The sequence below is a fragment of the Pangasianodon hypophthalmus genome, chromosome 24, assembly GCF_027358585.1.
Source record: "Pangasianodon hypophthalmus isolate fPanHyp1 chromosome 24, fPanHyp1.pri, whole genome shotgun sequence".
NCBI lineage: Eukaryota > Metazoa > Chordata > Actinopteri > Siluriformes > Pangasiidae > Pangasianodon > Pangasianodon hypophthalmus.
The window spans coordinates 923,165-941,234 of NC_069733.1; the positions used below are offsets into that span (position 1 = coordinate 923,165).

Sequence of the window (18,070 nt, forward strand, 5' to 3'; positions counted from 1 at the left end):
GCCTCTTCTCCTTGTCGCCGCTGCCGTTCAGGTTGTACTGCGAGTGTCTGATGAGGAAGAGGTGGCGCGTGGCTGTGGGTTTGTTATTCTCCACCTCCGAGCCGTTCTCGTCTCCTACGCTTCCTTTCCTCTTCGCGTTGGTCACGGACGACGGCTCTCTCCTGGACACACAGCGATTAGCATAAATCACTTCAACCTTCTGGTTTTAAATCAGATAAAAACAGATTTCAGACACTGTAAAAAAGTCTGCTTCGTTCAAAACACGAATCATGCAGCATGTTAAACCGGCAGCGATTCGCTTCCTCCACCTGTTAGCTACGTTAACCTCGTAACTCCAGCGCAAAACCACAGAAACGGCTTCAGACGCCGAACACGTCTCGGCTGAACGGCATCTTCAGAGCAGCTTAAACACTTATTTTATTACAGATTATCATCAGCCGGATTCTGATTGGTCAGAAGGCGTTGATTAGTTTTCTAGAACAGCAGCTCCGACAGTAGCGCAGGTTTATTTACAATTAATGTGCTCCTTCTAATACGTTATCGTTGCTATAGTAACAGCTCATTCACAGGGACGTGTACAGCGGACGCTCCACTGATAATAAACAGATTTATGGAAGGAGTCTCCAGTGTCAAATTATCATCAGCCGGATTCTGATTGGTCAGAAGGCATTGATTAGTTTTCTAGAACAGCAGCTCTGACAGTAGCGCAGATTTATATTAATGTGCTTGTTATCGTTGCTATAGTAACAGCTCATTCACAGAGAAGTGAATGATAATAAAGAGATTTATGGAAGGAGTCTCCAGTGTCAGCGCTTAGTAACAGTCAGAGGTAAAGCTGTAACTTTAAGCTTCAGGACTGAGGAGTTTACGCTTCTTTATAGAGGCTGGTGAGGGAACGAGCGTTTATAGCTGCTATAATGCTGTAACACACACACACACACACACACACACACACACACACACACACACACACACACACACACACAGACAGACACACACAGAGGTTATAAACACATACTTATCCCAGTTATAATCCCAGCTGTGGCTGCTGTAAGCGGGGGGCTGAGCTGCATGAAGCACGGCACTGAATCCCGGCTCAAACCGCGCAACCTCCCGGTGTTTATCCGCTACATAGGCGCACGCGACCACCACCGCAGATCCTCCCGCAAGCCCGCACGCGAGCTTCACCGCCCTGCGGAAAGACATCACCGCCTGCCACTTCCGGTTTCCTAAAGCACACTAAACACACAAAGTCTCGGCCAAATAATTACACAACCGTAAACAGAGCCGAGGAAATTCTCTCAACCGAACACGGAACTTCCGGCGGCGAGGCGCGCGATCACGGAAATGCACAACCACAGAACAAAACAACAAAAGAACAAAATAAAAGTCCCTATTGTTCGGTTTCATTTCTTAATCGATTTTTACTTCCTGGTTGACTTTTGGTTTTTGATTATCAAAATGTTCAGCTGTTTATACGAAATTTTATTTATTTATATTTGCCACATGAATTTTTGTGATTGGAGAAATTTAAAAAAGTGCAACAATAAACATCCTCCACACCAGCAGATGGCACTAAACACAACAACAACAACAACAACAACCAGAAACAGGCCGGATGGGTGTGTCTCAAATCGACTGCTGAGAACTGCACTCATTTTCTAATCAAATAAACTTCCCCTCCTTCTACTTTATTCTTTTATTTTCAAAGTAGTTTAGGATTTACGTCATTATTTATTGATTGATTTGGTTAGTTTTTTTGTTTGTTTATGAGTTTGCGTTTAAATTTTTACTTTAAAAATAATATTTACCAGGATATATGTAGCTTATTTTGTTTTCTAGATTTTTTACTGCTTACTTAAATAAGTCGTTTTTAAGAAAGGTCTTTAATATTGTTTGCCTTTACTTGTATATAGACACACACACACTAGCACTAGTTTTAGGCAGTGAGTGAGAAGTGCACTAGAGGTCGATTTGAGATACAGCCTGTATAGCTGCAGTGCGCATGCGCAGGAAGCCTCGCTCTATTCGAATGTGTGCGGTTAATTGGCAGTTTCTGTGCGGGAGCTGAGCTGATGGAGTCGGAGGAGGAAGAGGACAGTGAGTGGATCACTCTGGACACCGGTATCAGTATTAACCCTCATAGCAGTGTTTATATTCTATAGCAGTGTTTATATTCTATAGCAGTGTTTACAGTCTATAGCAGTGTTTATAGTCTATAGCAGTGTTTATAGTGTATAGTAGTGTTTATAGTCAACAGCAGTGTTTATATTCTATAGCAGTGTTTACAGTCTATAGCAGTGTTTATAGTGTATAGTAGTGTTTATAGTCAACAGCAGTGTTTATAGCAGTGTTTATATTCTATAGCAGTGTTTATAGTAGTGTTTATAGTGTATAGTAGTGTTTATAGTCAACAGTAGTGTTTATAGCAGTGTTTATAGTATATAGTAGTGTTTATAGTAGTGTTTATAGTCAACAGCAGTGTTTATAGCAGTGTTTATAGTATATAGTAGTGTTTATAGTCAACAGCAGTGTTTATAGCAGTGTTTATAGTATATAGTAGTGTTTATAGTAGTGTTTATAGTATATAGTAGTGTTTATAGTCAACAGTAGTGTTTATAGCAGTGTTTATAGTATATAGTAGTGTTTATAGTCAACAGCAGTGTTTATAGCAGTGTTTATAGTAGTGTTTATAGTCAACAGCAGTGTTTATAGCAGTGTTTATAGTGTATAGTAGTGTTTATAGTCTATAGTAGTGTTTAAAGTTTATACCAGTGTCTATAATTTATAGCAGTGTTTATACTTTATAGTAGTATTTATAGTAGTCTTTACAGCAGTGTCTATAGTCTATAGCAGTGTTTATAGTGTATAGCAGTGTCAACAGTTTAAAATAGTGTTTATAGCAGTGTCTATAGTCTGTAGCAGTGTTTATTGCAGTGTTTATAGTTTATACCAGTGTCTACAGTTTAAAGTGGTGTTTATAGCATTGTCTATAGTCTATAGCAGTGTCTATAGTGTATAGTAGTATTTATAGCAGTCTTTACAGCAGTGTCTATAGTCTATAGCAGTGTTTATAGTTTATAGTAGTATTTATAGCAGTCTTTACAGCAGTGTCTATAGTCTATAGCAGTGTCTATAGTGTATAGTAGTATTTATAGCAGTCTTTACAGCAGTGTCTATAGTCTATAGCAGTGTCTATAGTTTATAGTAGTATTTATAGCAGTCTTTACAGCAGTGTCTATAGTCTATAGCAGTGTCTATAGTGTATAGTAGTATTTATAGCAGTCTTTACAGCAGTGTCTATAGTCTATAGCAGTGTTTATAGTTTATAGTAGTATTTATAGCAGTCTTTACAGCAGTGTCTATAGTCTATAGCAGTGTCTATAGTGTATAGTAGTATTTATAGCAGTCTTTACAGCAGTGTCTATAGTCTATAGCAGTGTCTATAGTTTATAGTAGTATTTATAGCAGTCTTTACAGCAGTGTCTATAGTCTATAGCAGTGTCTATAGTGTATAGTAGTATTTATAGCAGTCTTTACAGCAGTGTCTATAGTCTATAGCAGTGTTTATAGTTTATAGTAGTCTCTACAGTCTATAGCAGTGTTAGTCTGCTGGAAAGTTTCTGATCAGTGTTACAGCTAAATAACTCCCTACTCTCTATTCCCTACTTCATAAAGCTGTAAGTGCATATATATATACTACCTAGGGCACTTCACTTGTCCACTGACTCCCCATGGTGCATGATGGGATTTCATAGGCATACTGGATATACTGCCCTCAGATATGGCTTGTAAGATAGCAGAACTCGCAGAGTAGTCCACTAGATAGGGAACAGGGTGTGACTGTAGACTACCAGACACTAGTTAGTTGCACTTTATGTGATAAACACACAGTGTGTCACAGTTTCAGTGTTTTGTGTTTTGTGTGTGAAAGCTGAGTCACAATCTGGCCTGAAGTTTTCTCTTTTCTTTTATTCAGTCATGCTTTTCACTCTCTACTCTTTCATAAGAATTCTAAAGATAGTTGAGGGTTTCACTTCCTGTTTTCATAAACGTGCTCAGTGATGGGTTCCTGCACAGAATGTTTAAGGGTTCCCCAGGGGGACAAGCTGAAGAACCGTTTAATCTTGAAGTTTCAGCATTTTATTCAGAAAGTGGAATCTCCAAAAGGGTTCTTTGGCTTTATAGATGAGTAACTGGAGTGATGGATGGAAAATCACCTGGATGGATGGATAGGTGGATGACTAGACAAAAGGATGGAGTGATGTCTGATTCAAAGGATTGACAACAGGAGGACCACTGGATGGATGTACAGATGAATGAATGCCTGGAGAGATGGACAAATGGATGGATGGATAGACAAATAAAGGGATGGTTGAATGGTTGGATTGATGAACAGATAGCTGGATAGAAAAACTGGTATGGATGGATAAATAGAGGGTTCCATAGAAAGGTGGATGGTTAGAAAGATGGAGGGATGGATGGAGGGAAACTAGAGCCACTAAGCATCCAAAGAACCACTGGGTGGATGTACAGATGGATGAATAACTGGATGGATGGATGGATGGATGAACTGTGAAATGATTGACTGGTTGGATTGATGAACAGATGGCTGGATAGAAAAACAGAGGGCTGGATGGATAAATAGAGGGCTCCATAGAATAGTGGATGGATGGATGGATGGATGGAGGGAAACTAGAGCTATTAAGCATCCAAAGAAGCAAAGTGTGGAGCCGCCAGACTGCTGCACTTGTTCTACTCGTACAGAGCAGCGAGTCTTGACTCTCACTTGGCTAAATGCACTCCTGCAGTGAGAAAGTGTTCTCCTGAATGTTGACCTGTTAGCAGCATTCCGTCATTCCGTGTCGTTTCAGGATTCCAAGCCGGATGTGTGGAGGACAATCCCAGAGTGATCCTGCATTTCGACATGGACTGTTTCTACGCCCAGGTGGAGATGATCCGCAATCCAGCCCTGCGCTCCAAACCTGTTGGTGAGCAGTTCAGTAATGTCTCAGCCCACACTGCTCATCTCCAGACCTCCAGGTCACCAGTGAGCAGAGTGTGGTTTGACGCACAGCCATTGTGTTACGGTGTGTGTTTACAGGGGAGAGGTCACATGACTTTAATAATTTCCTGTTTCAGGTGTGCACCAGAAGTACCTGATGGTCACCTGTAACTACGTGGCGAGGGCGCATGGCGTGGCCAAGCTGACGTCCGTGAAGACTGCTCTGGAGAAGTGTCCTAACCTGGTGCTGGTCAGAGGAGAAGATCTCAGCTTCTACAGAGAGATCTCCTACAAGGTCACAGGTACCACACTCTGGTAGACAGATGGACAGATGGTGGAAAAGCAGAAAGCTGAGATAAATAGACAGAAGAATGGATGGACAGACAGATAGATATGTTGAGATATGGATGGATGGATGAAGGATAGCTGAATGTTTGAACAGATGATGGACAGGTGTGTGTGTGTGTGTGTGTGTGTATTGTTGTTCAGAGCTGCTGATGTCATACTGCCCCCTGGTGGAGAGGCTGGGCTTGGATGAGAACTTCGTGGATGTGACGGAGATGGTGGAGAGCAGGAGGAGGAACATGGACGTCTCTGAGCTCTCCTTCGTGGGTCACATCTACGGACATGACGGTGAGGAAACCACACACACACACACATACACACACACAGACACACGCGACGCTGATGACGTCGCTGTGGGTGATGATGGTGTCACAGTATTGATCCCTCATTACCTGTCTGTGAAGGTTATATCTGGGGTGTGTGTGTGTGTGTGTGTGTGTGTACAGTCTCCAGCGTGGATGTACAGGACCACGTGAGTCTGGCTCTGGGCTCAGTGATAGCGTCTGAGCTGCGGGAGGTGCTGTTCTCCAGACTGGGCCTGACCTCCTGCGCCGGCGTGGCTAACAGCAAGCTCTTAGCTAAACTGGTGTCAGGGACGTTCAAACCCAACCAGCAGACCACGCTGCTGCCTCAGAGCGTCTCCCAGCTGATGAGCAGCCTGAGCGGACCGAGCAGAGTGCCGGGTAACTCCATCTCCTCTCACAATTCCTGCTCCTGCTCTGCAATCGGATCCGTCTCCAAATACACACAAAAAAACAACAACAGGATACAGCGCTGACGCACTGGGGTGTGTGTGTGTGTGTGTGTGTGTGTGTGTGTGTGTAAAACAGGAATCGGGCCCAGGACAGCTGAGAGACTGAAGGCTCTGGGTGTGTTCACTGTGACAGATCTGCAGCTTTTGCCTCTCAGGCCGTTGGTGTGTGAGTTTGGAGAAGTTAACGCTAAACGCATACAGAGCCTCGCCTGCGGCGTCGACCTTTCACCTGTCACCCCGGCCGGCCCCCCACAGGTAACACCACTGAAGTGTGTTTAACTTATACACACCTGGATCAGTCTCTCACACACACACACACTCTCTCTGTGAGAAGATGAGAAGCTTTTCATCTTGCTGTTCATGAGTTTGCAAAAAACTCGAAGTGGGGCTCAAGGGAAAAAGTTTGACTACATCTGGATCACAGAGATGGAGGAGTCTGAGATTATTCTGTCGTCAAATTCAAATCCGACGTCTCATGAATGGTTCAGAGTCCACGCTGTTATACGGTAACCTGAAGCACCACTACCAAACCAAATGAACTGTTCAGATCTTGTTATTTACAGACAGGAAGTAATCGTTCATGTTTACGCACTAAAAGGTAACCGATCGCTTATCGCTTATCCAGACTTGTGTAGCTTTCGTAAACTCTACTTTTCGAAATATTACTTGAATCTAGTTGATCAGCTGCGTCATGACCTGGTGCGAACTGTGAAGCTATTATTCATTAAAAACATTTAAACTGTAAAAAAAAAAAACAGAACATTGCATTTAAAACATCTTTTGTTGTACTGAAGGCCTACAAACCTGCGTATGAGCGTGTTTACACTTCAAATAATCCGCTTTCCGAAGATCTGAGTTTTTCACTAAAATAATCCTGCATCATTCCTTCCCAGCTGAATCTCCAGTTCACACCCCGTCCACTCGTCACCGTATTTTCCTTTAAACCGTCACAACACAACCGTACGTTTCATTCATAACAACACACAGCAGTCATTAATATCAGTGTTAGTGTTAGTAAACACACTGTAGTAAACACTGTTACTAACACCTGCGAGTCATGGAGATACGGATATACAGCGTGTGTGTGTGTGTGTGTTTTGTGGTTTCAGTCTCTGAGTAATGAGGACTCGTTTAAGAAAATCTCCACACTGAGTGAAGCGGAGAGTAAAATCACAGAGCTGCTGCTCGGCCTGATCGAGAGGTGAGAGCGAGGAACGCTTTAAAGAACATGCTGAGACAACAACAACAACTACAACACACTGCTGCATGTGTGTGTGTGTGTGTGTGTGTGTGTGCACGTGTGTGTGTGTGCAGGATGCGTAAGGACGGCAGGCTGCCTCAGACACTGAAACTGACACTGAGACGGAACAGCGCACCGAGCCGCTGGTTCAGCCGAGAGAGCAGACAGGGTCCCATTCCCACACACACCGCACACAGGATCATTAATGGTACACACACACACACACACACACACACACACACACACACACACACACACACACACACCGCACACACCCACACACGATCATTAGTGGTAGCAAAAGCAGTCACTGGGTTATTATTATCCATGTTTCACTATTATAGTTTGTTTGTTTGTTTGTTTGTTTGTTTGTTTGTTTTAGGCTGCCCGGAGGCGGTGCCTCAGCTGGTTTCCATAGCGATGAAGCTCTTACGCAAACTGGTGGACGTCAGAGAGCCATTTCACCTGACGCTGCTGAACTTGTGTTTTACCAACCTGCAGGCCAAAACATCCAACAGGATCACCATCAGCTCCTTCTTCACCTCCACACACAGCCCAACACACAGCCCAACACACAGCCCAACACGTGCACACACACCCACACGCACACCCACACCCATACACACACCCATACACAGTGTGTGTGATGCTCCTTCCAGCTTTACACAACCAGAAGCTCTGTGTGGAGCAGTGAACCCCCAGAACAACAAAGAAACATCATCATCATCATCTCCATTTACCCAGCAGCCAATCAGAGCCGGTTCCTCAGTGCCTCCCGTTCTGGAACGCTCTGATCCCAGCGGCATGCCCACACCAGATTCCATAACATCCAGCGACATTCCGGACCTCCCCCCTGACGTAGACCCGGATGTGTTCAGAGCTCTCCCGCAGCACATCCAGAAGGAGCTCATAACCAGCTTCCAAGAACATCTTTCCATAGAGACACAGGAACGTCACGGCGGGTCAGCTCCGCCCACGCCGCACGCTGATGACCTCATCACACGGCGCCGCAGTGACGCAGAGGAGCCGGGTGACGTCAGCGTTGCAGAGTGTGTTCCCGCTGGCCCTGATGTTCCTGACGTTCCTCCTGACGTAGATCTGTACGTGTTCTCTCAGCTTCCCCCAGAGATGCAGAGAGAACTGCGTACAGAGTGGAGGCGGAGCAAACCCACGCTCAAAATGTCACCCAAACACGCGGCCAGACGCACCACGACAACTCGAGACAAGAGACCTGCGGCCAGGCGCTCTCTCAGCGGCAGCCTGCTCAAGTACTTCAAACCCTCAGCAGATAAACGCTCCTGAATGTCACGTCATTTCCCGTCTGATCACAATAAATTCAGATACGACTCCCATGATTGACTCAACATCTTACTGTGTCTCGTCTCGAATCACACACACACACACACACAGTTCTCCGTAACGAATCCCCTGCAGCAAGATCAGAGCGTGCGATCTGAGACCCAGCCGGACGCTAGAGCACTTCAGACTCTCAGCTGGGGTTGCGAAATATTTCAGTAAGTTGTATGTTTACAAATATTTCATACTGAGAAGGATTTATAAAATGGTTTGTTAAATAAAGGACAAAAAGACGACATCATGGCTTGTGTCATCAGTGATTCATCAGTGATGTGAATGATTCATTTCCTCTGACTTGTTTCCTGTCGGTGTGTTTGTCTGAATGAACTGACGCGTGGAGGGACGTACACCATGTTTACCTCACTGGGAGATTATTCATTAAGGAGGGAATTTTTAAACAAGCTAACATAAGCAGATATTTCCACAAATAAACAACTCGCTAAGACGCAGATAAAAGCTTTCTGGGTGAAAACTGACGGCTGCATCTGGAGGGGACTTTTTTAAGGGGCGCAGGAGCCATAATGATATCAGAAAAATCACATTCTACATTTATTACATACGTATAGTGTTTAAATCTGTGTAAAAATCATGTGAAATGTTCAAATCAATTTCAAACATCTTACAAACCCTGACTTGATAACAGCTGGTCAGAGTAAAGGACTTGTTTTTCACGTTATTAATGAAACAGAAACAGAGATTTCTGTTATTGCAGCTAGTAATTTAATTTCTATTCTATAAGTGTCAGGTTTATGAGTAGTAAACTCATACTGATAAAGAAATGAAGCTTATACTGTATTACATTTGAGTTCATTGAGTCGAATAATATACAAAAATAAAAGCTTGCACATTAATATAAATTAATATAAAAACCAAATTCTACTGTGTTTGTACAATTACAGTAAAGATAGTTTATTCTGTTACATTCTCTTTTGCCTAAATTGTTTATACACAAAATGAAATTTACACTTTGAACAAAACATTTACAACATTTTTTGTGTTGATTGACAACAACTGATTGCTCAGTTAGTGTACTGTTCTTTTTATTATTATTATTGTTAATATTTGTCTTAAAATCTATATTTAACATGTAAAATGTTGAACATGATTGAACCTAGATGTTGCACTATTAATACATAAATTAAAAAAAACAAAAAAAAAAACCAAAAGGAGCAGAAGAAGTGAAGAAATGAACTGGGAATATTTACTTCCGGTATTAGTGTGACGTTTCGTCCAGGCGCCGCCCACTGCGATCACGTGACCCGGACTCGCCTGGCAACGGGGGAAGCGTCTCTGTGGAGAAGTGAATGAACTTCTGAACTTCACAAGTTTTATGAGCTTTAAATCTATTTATTTTATCAAACATAGTAAAGAATCAAAACTAGCGCCACTCTGGTTTTTATTTACACTTCTTCGCGGTAAGTTTCTCCGTGTGTGTCGCGTGGTCGTGTAGCTAATCTGTGTGTATTAGAGAAGTTAGCATGCTAGCATCTCTCCCATTAAAGCCCAGTGATTTAGGGTTTGTGCTGTTCGACTTTATACAGACTGATAAAAACACACAAAAACTCACAAAGTGGTCAGAAAGTGCAAATTCAGGTCAGAGCTGATGTAAAGAGGTGCAGAAGCGCCATGTTGTCTCTTAATGCTCTGTGAGAGAGGATCAACACACTTAATAGGATTCAACTGTTCCAACCTGCAGGGGAAACTAGATCACTGACAGATCACTATCACTAACAGATCACTACTATATCACTAACAGATCACTACTATATCACTAACAGATCACTACTATATCACTAACAGATCACTATCACTAACAGATCACTACTATATCACTAACAGATCACTACTATATCACTAACAGATCACTACTATATCACTAACAGATCACTATCACTAACAGATCACTACTATATCACTAACAGATCACTAACAGATCACTATCACTAACAGATCACTATTATATCACTAACAGATCACTATCACTGACAAATCACTATCACTAACAGATCACTACTATATCACTAACAGATCACTATCACTAACAGATCACTACTATATCACTAACAGATCACTAACAGATCACTATCACTAACAGATCACTATTATATCACTGACAGATCACTATCACTGACAAATCACTATCACTAACAGATCACTAATATATCACTAACAGATCACTATCTTTAACAGATCAGTAATATATCACTGACAAATCACTATCATTAACAGATCACTAATATATCACTAACAGATCACTACTATATCACTAACAGATCACTATCACTAACAGATCACTGTTATATCACTAACAGATCACTATCACTGACAAATCACTATCACTAACAGATCACTATCACTAACAGATCACTACTATATCACTAACAGATCACTACTATATCACTAACAGATCACTATCACTAACAGATCACTACTATATCACTGACAAATCACTATCATTAACAGATCACTAATATATCACTAACAGATCACTATCACTAACAGATCACTACTATATCAATAACAGATCACTATCTTTAACAGATCAGTAATATATCACTGACAAATCACTGTCACTAACATCACTAACAGATCACTAACAGATCACTGTCACTAACAGATCACTACTATATCACTAACAGATCACTAATATATCACTAACAGATCACTGTCACTAACAGATCACTACTATATCACTAACAGATCACTATCTTTAACAGATCAGTAATATATCACTGACAGATCACTATCGTTAACCGATCATTAACAGATCACTATCACAAATGTATATCACTATTATTTTGTTGACTCTTATTTTTTTGGAACCTTTTCAATAAAATTGCATGTATTTATGCAAATCAGGCTTCGTCTAATTAAACATGCATACATTTACATTTAAAAATAGAATTTAAAAAATGAGAAAAGCTGGGTTTGATGACAGCAGGTGGATAAAACATTAATAAAAAGATCAAATAAGCAGAGATTGTAATTATTACTTTAAAGAAATGCATAAAAGTGTTAATAAAAGACACAGTCATACATGCTTTGTGACATCAGTATTATATCCTCGTATATGTGCAGGTGTGTGCAGGTGTGTGCAGCTGTGTGCAGGTGTGTGCAGGTGTGATATGCGTTAGGCGTGGTGAGTGTCCCCTCCAGCAGCATGGGGAAACTGCAGAGTAAACTGCGACGCCGCTCTGACCTCTACAGGTGAGACACTTTACCTGTACACCTGCTTCACATCAGCTCACACTGTCATTCACATCCTTCTTACCTGTGCAGAGCCAGAGAGGGGGCGGAGTCTACACCTGTACCCCAGGTGGTGCAGTATGAGCCCGCCCACTCCGACGCTGTCAACTGCGTGACCTCATTGACCTCTGACCTGTGTGTGTCAGGTGGGAGTGACCAGGTGAGTGAGTGTGTGTGTGTTCATGTGCACTGAAATGTGTGTAAAGTGTGTGCATGTAAATAAATGCATGAGATATGTGTATAGAAATGTGTTATGTAGTGTTTATTAAGCTATGATTGGGTTATGAAGCGTGTATTAAGCTGCATATGGGACACTAACTGTGAGTTATGTATGGTTTATGAAGCCTGTATTAAGCTGTATAAGGGACAGGAAGTGTGAGTTATGTATGAGTTATGAAGCGTGTATTAAGCTGTGCATGGGACAGGAAGTGTGAGTTATGTATGAGTTATGAAGTGTGTATTAAGCTGCGTATGGGACAGGAAGTGTGAGTTATGTATGGGTTATGAAGCGTGTATTAAGCTGCGTACGGGACAGGAAGTGTGAGTTATGTATGGGTTATGAAGCGTGTATTAAGCTGTGCATGGGACAGGAAGTGTGAGTTATGTATGGGTTATGAAGCGTGTATTAAGCTGTGCATGGGACAGGAAGTGTGAGTTATGTATGGGTTATGAAGCGTGTATTAAGCTGTGCATGGGACAGGAAGTGTGAATTATGTATGAGTTATGAAGTGTGTATTAAGCTGCGTATGGGACAGGAAGTGTGAGTTATGTATGGGTTATGAAGCTTGTATTAAGCTGCGTATGGCACAGGAAGTGTGAGTTATCTATGGGTTATGAAGCGTGTATTAAGCTGTGCATGGGACAGGAAGTGTGAGTTATGTATGGGTTATGAAGCGTGTATTAAGCTGTGCATGGGACAGAAAGTGTGAGTTATGTATGAGTTATGAAGTGTGTATTAAGCTGCGTATGGGACAGGAAGTGTGAGTTATGTATGGTTTATGAAGTGTGTATTAAGCTGTATAAGGGACAGGAAGTGTGAGTTATGTATGGTTTATGAAGTGTGTATTAAGCTATATAAGGGACAGGAAGTGTGAGTTATGTATGAGTTATGAAGCGTGTATTAAGCTGTGCATGGGACAGGAAGTGTGAGTTATGTATGGGTTATGAAGTGTGTATTAAGCTGCATATGGGACAGGAAGTGTGAGTTATGTATGGGTTATGAAGCTTGTATTAAGCTGCGTATGGGACAGGAAGTGTGAGTTATGTATGGGTTATGAAGCGTGTATTAAGCTGCGTAAGGGACAGGAAGTGTGAGTTATGTATGGGTTATGAAGCGTGTATTAAGCTGCGTATGGGACAGGAAGTGTGAGTTATGTATGGGTTATGAAGCGTGTATTAAGCTGCGTATGGGACAGGAAGTGTGAGTTATGTATGGGTTATGAAGCGTGTATTAAGCTGCGTATGGGACAGGAAGTGTGAGTTATGTATGGGTTATGAAGCGTGTATTAAGCTGCGTATGGGACAGGAAGTGTGAGTTATGTATGGGTTATGAAGCGTGTATTAAGCTGCGTATGGGACAGGAAGTGTGAGTTATGTATGGGTTATGAAGCGTGTATTAAGCTGCGTATGGGACAGGAAGTGTGAGTTATGTATGGGTTATGAAGCGTGTATTAAGCTGCGTATGGGACAGGAAGTGTGAGTTATGTATGGGTTATGAAGCGTGTATTAAGCTGTATAAGGGACAGGAAGTGTGAGTTATGTATGGGTTATGAAGCGTGTATTAAGCTGCGTATGGGACAGGAAGTGTGAGTTATATATGGGTTATGAAGCGTGTATTAAGCTGCGTATGGGACAGGAAGTGTGAGTTATGTATGGGTTATGAAGCGTGTATTAAGCTGCGTAAGGGACAGGAAGTGTGAGTTATGTATGGGTTATGAAGCGTGTCTCTGTTCTCGCTCAGGCGGTTGTTGTGTATGACTGGAGAGCAGGAAAGGTGTGCAGATGTTTTCATGGCCACAGCAAGGAGATCACCAAGGTAACGCATTAACAGCATTCATAAACATTTATTACACATTATAACCTCTTACAGCTTACACACACACATCAGAGATTTAACACAGCGTTACCCTGACGACCAGCTCACTCATTACATCAGCAGTCATTTTACAAACCGTGACACAGTTACACTTTAGTCTTTCTGTGTGTGTGTGCCTGTGCGTGCGCGTGTGTGCGTATGTGTTTGTGCGCATGTGTATGCGTGTGTGTGTGTGTGTGTGTGTGTGTGTGTGCGCGCGTGTGTGCGCGTGTGTGTATGCGTGTGTGTGTGTGTGTAGCTGGGCTGCTTTGCAGGCAGTACGTGGATCTTCAGCGCATCCCGGGATAAATCAGTGTTGATGTGGGATTTTACCGGAGGTCCGAACCCCATCCAGTCATTCTGTGGGCATGAACTCGTCGTCAACGGAGTCGCTGTCAGCCCAGGTCTCTCACACACACACACACACACACCTCATACACACACACACACAGCTGCTGTTTCGCTAAACCCTGATGTTAATAATGAGTAATAACCGTGCTGCAGACGGCTCGAAGCTGTGCACCGGCTCTCGTGATAACTCCATGTGTCTGTGGGACGTCGAGAGCGGCAAGTGTTTACACAGAAACACCATCTCACGCAACCTGGTGAGAGAGAACACACACACACACACACCTCACACACACACACACACACACACCTCACACACACACACCTCACACCTCACACACACACCTCATACACACACACCTCATACACACACACCTCACACACATACACACACATACACACACCTCACACCTCACACACATACACACACACCTCACGCACACACCTCACACACACACACCTTATACACACCTTATACACACTTCACACACACACCTCACACACACACACACACACACCTCACACACACACACCTCACACACACACCTTATACACACCTTATACACACTTCACACACACACACACACACACACACACACACACACACCTTACGCACACACACACACCTCACACACCTTATACACACCTCACACAGACACACCTCACACACACACCTTATACACACACCTTATACACACACACACACACCTCACACACACACACCTTGTACACATACCTCACACACACCTCACACACACCTCACACACCTTACACACACACTCCATTACCCACAATCCCCCAGGTGTTGGATGTGTGATCATATTCCCTCCCACAGTGTATTTTTGCATATAAACATGTGTGTGTGTGTGTGTGTGAGGTGTGTGTTAGGTGTGTGTGATTACTGCTGACATTAATACAGCGTGTGAATAAAGAATAACAGTAAAGGTGATGGTTGTGGGTGGTGTGTGCCGTCACAGTGATGTAATGAACGTTCACTTGGTGGTGGTTAGTGACTGATGTGTCTCTGCTATCTACACCAGATAAATCCTGTGTGTGTGTGTGTGTGTGTGTGTGTGAGTGATTACTACTGATATTAACACAGTTATTCAGTAACTCTCTCTCTCTCTCTCTCTCTCTATATATATATATATATATATATATATATATATATATATATCAGGTAACTCATCTGTGTTGGGTTCCTGGAGGAACCTCAATAGTCCAAACCTCAGAAGATAAAACCATCAGGTGAGACGTCAGAGCAGAGTTTAATCACAAACCAAATGTGAAGTCAAAAAAAAGTCATTTTCATTTTAATTTTATCAGATGTTCATGACACATAATCACATAATAATCAGATTCAGTGGCAGGAAATGAACGTTGTAGATTTCCTGTGTAATGTAGGATAGGTGTGTCTGTGTGTGTGTGTGTGTGTGTCTGTGTGTGTGTGTGTGTGTGTGTGTTACAGAGTGTGGGACAGTCGGACATGGCAGGTGACGAACACGTTTCCAGCTAAGCAGTACATCCAGACTCACTGTGACGTGAGTGTGAACCGCTACCACCTACTGTCCTGCAGCAACGGCTTCGGGGGTCACGGCTGTGAGGCCACGGTCAGTGTGTGTGTGTGTGTGTATGTGTGTGTGTGTGTGTGTGTGAGGTGTGTGTGTTACATGCTTGTGTATCTATCTGATTACTACTGAACAGCTGGGACTGCTGATGCCTGTGTGTGTATCCGATCACTCTGTAAGTGTGTGTGTGTGTGTGTGTGTGTGTGTGTGTAGCTGTGGGACCTCAGACAGCCAGGCTGTAAGGTGGTGGAATACAGAGGACATGTTCAGACGACGGCGTGCTGCGTGTTCCTCCCCCCGAGCATCGGCTCGCCTGCGCTCGTCGCTTCATCATCGCACGACTGCTCGGTCAAGATCTGGGACCAGAACACGGCCGGTAACACACACACACACACACACACACACACACACACGCACAGAGAAAATCTGTAAGACAGAGAAGATTTCTAAGGAATCAGTGCATAAATATGTTGCAGGTAGTAACAGTCGCGTAACTATTAACAGCTAGTAATGTTCACTAGTTGACCAGTGATTAAAAAACTAGTCTGAAACGGTTTCTCTTCACTACTCACAGGCTGCTTTGCTTTGTTTGTGCAGTAAAAAACGTAATAAACCACACTTCAGCTGTAATTTCTGAAACCGAGAGCGCGCAGCGTGGAAGCTCAGATCAGATCAGTGAGCCGCTTTCCTTAGATGGAGGACGTGACATTTACAGCAGTGGTGGGAGAGCTGGGAGCGTTTTTCCACCATGTTCAGCTCTGGTGTCAGTAGCATCTGAAAACAAGTCAAACGGCTGCTGATCTGACTCTAATCTCGCTGAGTGAGATCAGATAGTGACGTGCAAGCCGCGGCTCTGAGAGCGCTCACAGTGACACAACTCACTCTACTACAGAAGATGAATAATGAACATCAATATTTTATAATTCTGATGATCAAGGATATACTCCAGTCTTTCTGTGTGTGTGTGTGTGTGTGTGTGTGTGTGTGTGTGTGTGTGTGTGCAGCGTGTTTGTTCACTCTGTCTCTGGACGGCTCAGGGCCGTTGGCGTCGTTAGCACCGTGTGACTCCAGCTCTCTCCTGTGTGCCAGCTACAACTCCGGCCTCCACCAGCTGCAGCTGTCACAGGGGACGACCCCCAGCGTCAGGGAAGTGGCACGCTTCTGACCAGCGCTAATGCTAATGCTAATGCTAACGCTAGCGCTAACTTCCTGTCTGGAGCAGGAGAGAACTTCTCACTCAGGGACGCACTGCCATCACGCACACATCATTAATGCACTGAGACCTTTACACTCTTTGCTCATTGTATAAGCTCCGCCCACTGTCCATGTCACAGGTGTATCTAAGTATTGGCACCCCCTCTACCCTGTCCATCAATGGAAATGATGTGAGTGGGGGTTTATTCTCTTTATGGCACTGACACTGCCCTGATAGTGAGTGTGTGTGAGTGTGTGTGTGTGTGTGTGAGTGAGTGAGTGTGTGGATGGAGTGAGCTACGGCTTAAACACACCAAAGAACAAGCACTATGCCATGATTTTCCTCTCCTTCCTCACTATTATCAAACAAATTATGCAAAGAAACGGTCCGAGTGTGTTATAACACACACACACACACACACACACAGGAGCTCTACAACGTTTGCAGTCACTGATATGGAGAACCTGTTTTGGTTTTTCCGTTCTCCACTTCTGCTTTGCATTTACTAACCACTAATGTATACAAAAACACTGTACACAAACAGGAAGGACACACACACACGCCCACACACACACACACACACACACACAGAGTGATGCAGTAAAGTCACTTGAAAAAGTGGAGACCTGCGTAGGAAACACAAAAATAGTACAGTACAGGTACATCTTGTTCAATACAGAATAAACAATGCAAATGTTCCTTCATGTACACAGCGGTTAGTGTTTAGTGTGTGTGTGTGTGTGTGTGTGTGTGTGTGTGTGTGAACAGAACCCTGGGGTGTTCTCCTCCTCTGTGCGGTTCTTTAGGCAGGAGAACACACTCAGGAACTCACACTCAGGTCTGAGAGCATCTGAGCGACGTGGTCTCGTTCTACTTTCGACTCTGAATTGACTCACTGCAGGAAGTGAATCAAACATGTCGCGCGTTGTGGGTTTTTTG

General features: G+C 43.2%; 3 protein-coding genes across 4 annotated transcripts in view; 2 read left to right on the top strand and 1 right to left on the bottom strand.

Moving 5' to 3' along the window:
• The window catches only part of pgam5 (PGAM family member 5, serine/threonine protein phosphatase, mitochondrial), a 6,018-nt gene extending 4,609 nt beyond the window's left edge, over positions 1-1,409 (bottom strand). For both annotated transcript variants that reach the window (XM_034299169.2, XM_034299168.2), the window contains exons 1-2: positions 1,019-1,409; positions 1-161 (exon numbers count right to left, since the gene is read on the bottom strand). The exon at positions 1-161 is cut by the window's left edge and continues 12 nt beyond it. In XM_034299169.2, the coding sequence (XP_034155060.1) occupies positions 1-161; positions 1,019-1,206 (349 nt within the window). In that variant the 5' untranslated portion in view covers positions 1,207-1,409. The remainder of the gene's footprint in view (positions 162-1,018) is intronic.
• Positions 1,410-1,715: 306 nt separating this feature from the next.
• On the top strand, positions 1,716-8,941 carry poli (polymerase (DNA directed) iota). The gene is made up of 9 exons (XM_026916000.3): positions 1,716-2,124; positions 4,875-4,991; positions 5,143-5,307; positions 5,495-5,638; positions 5,797-6,033; positions 6,181-6,359; positions 7,214-7,305; positions 7,419-7,552; positions 7,727-8,941. The coding sequence occupies exons 1-9, from the start codon at positions 2,076-2,078 to the stop codon at positions 8,644-8,646; spliced, it is 2,037 nt and encodes a 678-aa protein (XP_026771801.3). The 5' UTR covers positions 1,716-2,075; the 3' UTR covers positions 8,647-8,941.
• A 723-nt stretch (positions 8,942-9,664) lies between these two features.
• On the top strand, positions 9,665-17,218 carry wdr31 (WD repeat domain 31). The gene is given in 11 exon segments (XM_053229207.1): positions 9,665-10,115; positions 11,779-11,907; positions 11,980-12,106; positions 13,907-13,981; positions 14,280-14,424; positions 14,525-14,625; positions 15,549-15,616; positions 15,837-15,978; positions 16,150-16,312; positions 16,941-17,068; positions 17,071-17,218. Coding segments are annotated over 10 exon segments (1,134 nt in total). The 5' UTR covers positions 9,665-10,115; positions 11,779-11,860; the 3' UTR covers positions 17,209-17,218.
• Positions 17,219-18,070: the final 852 nt, after the last annotated feature.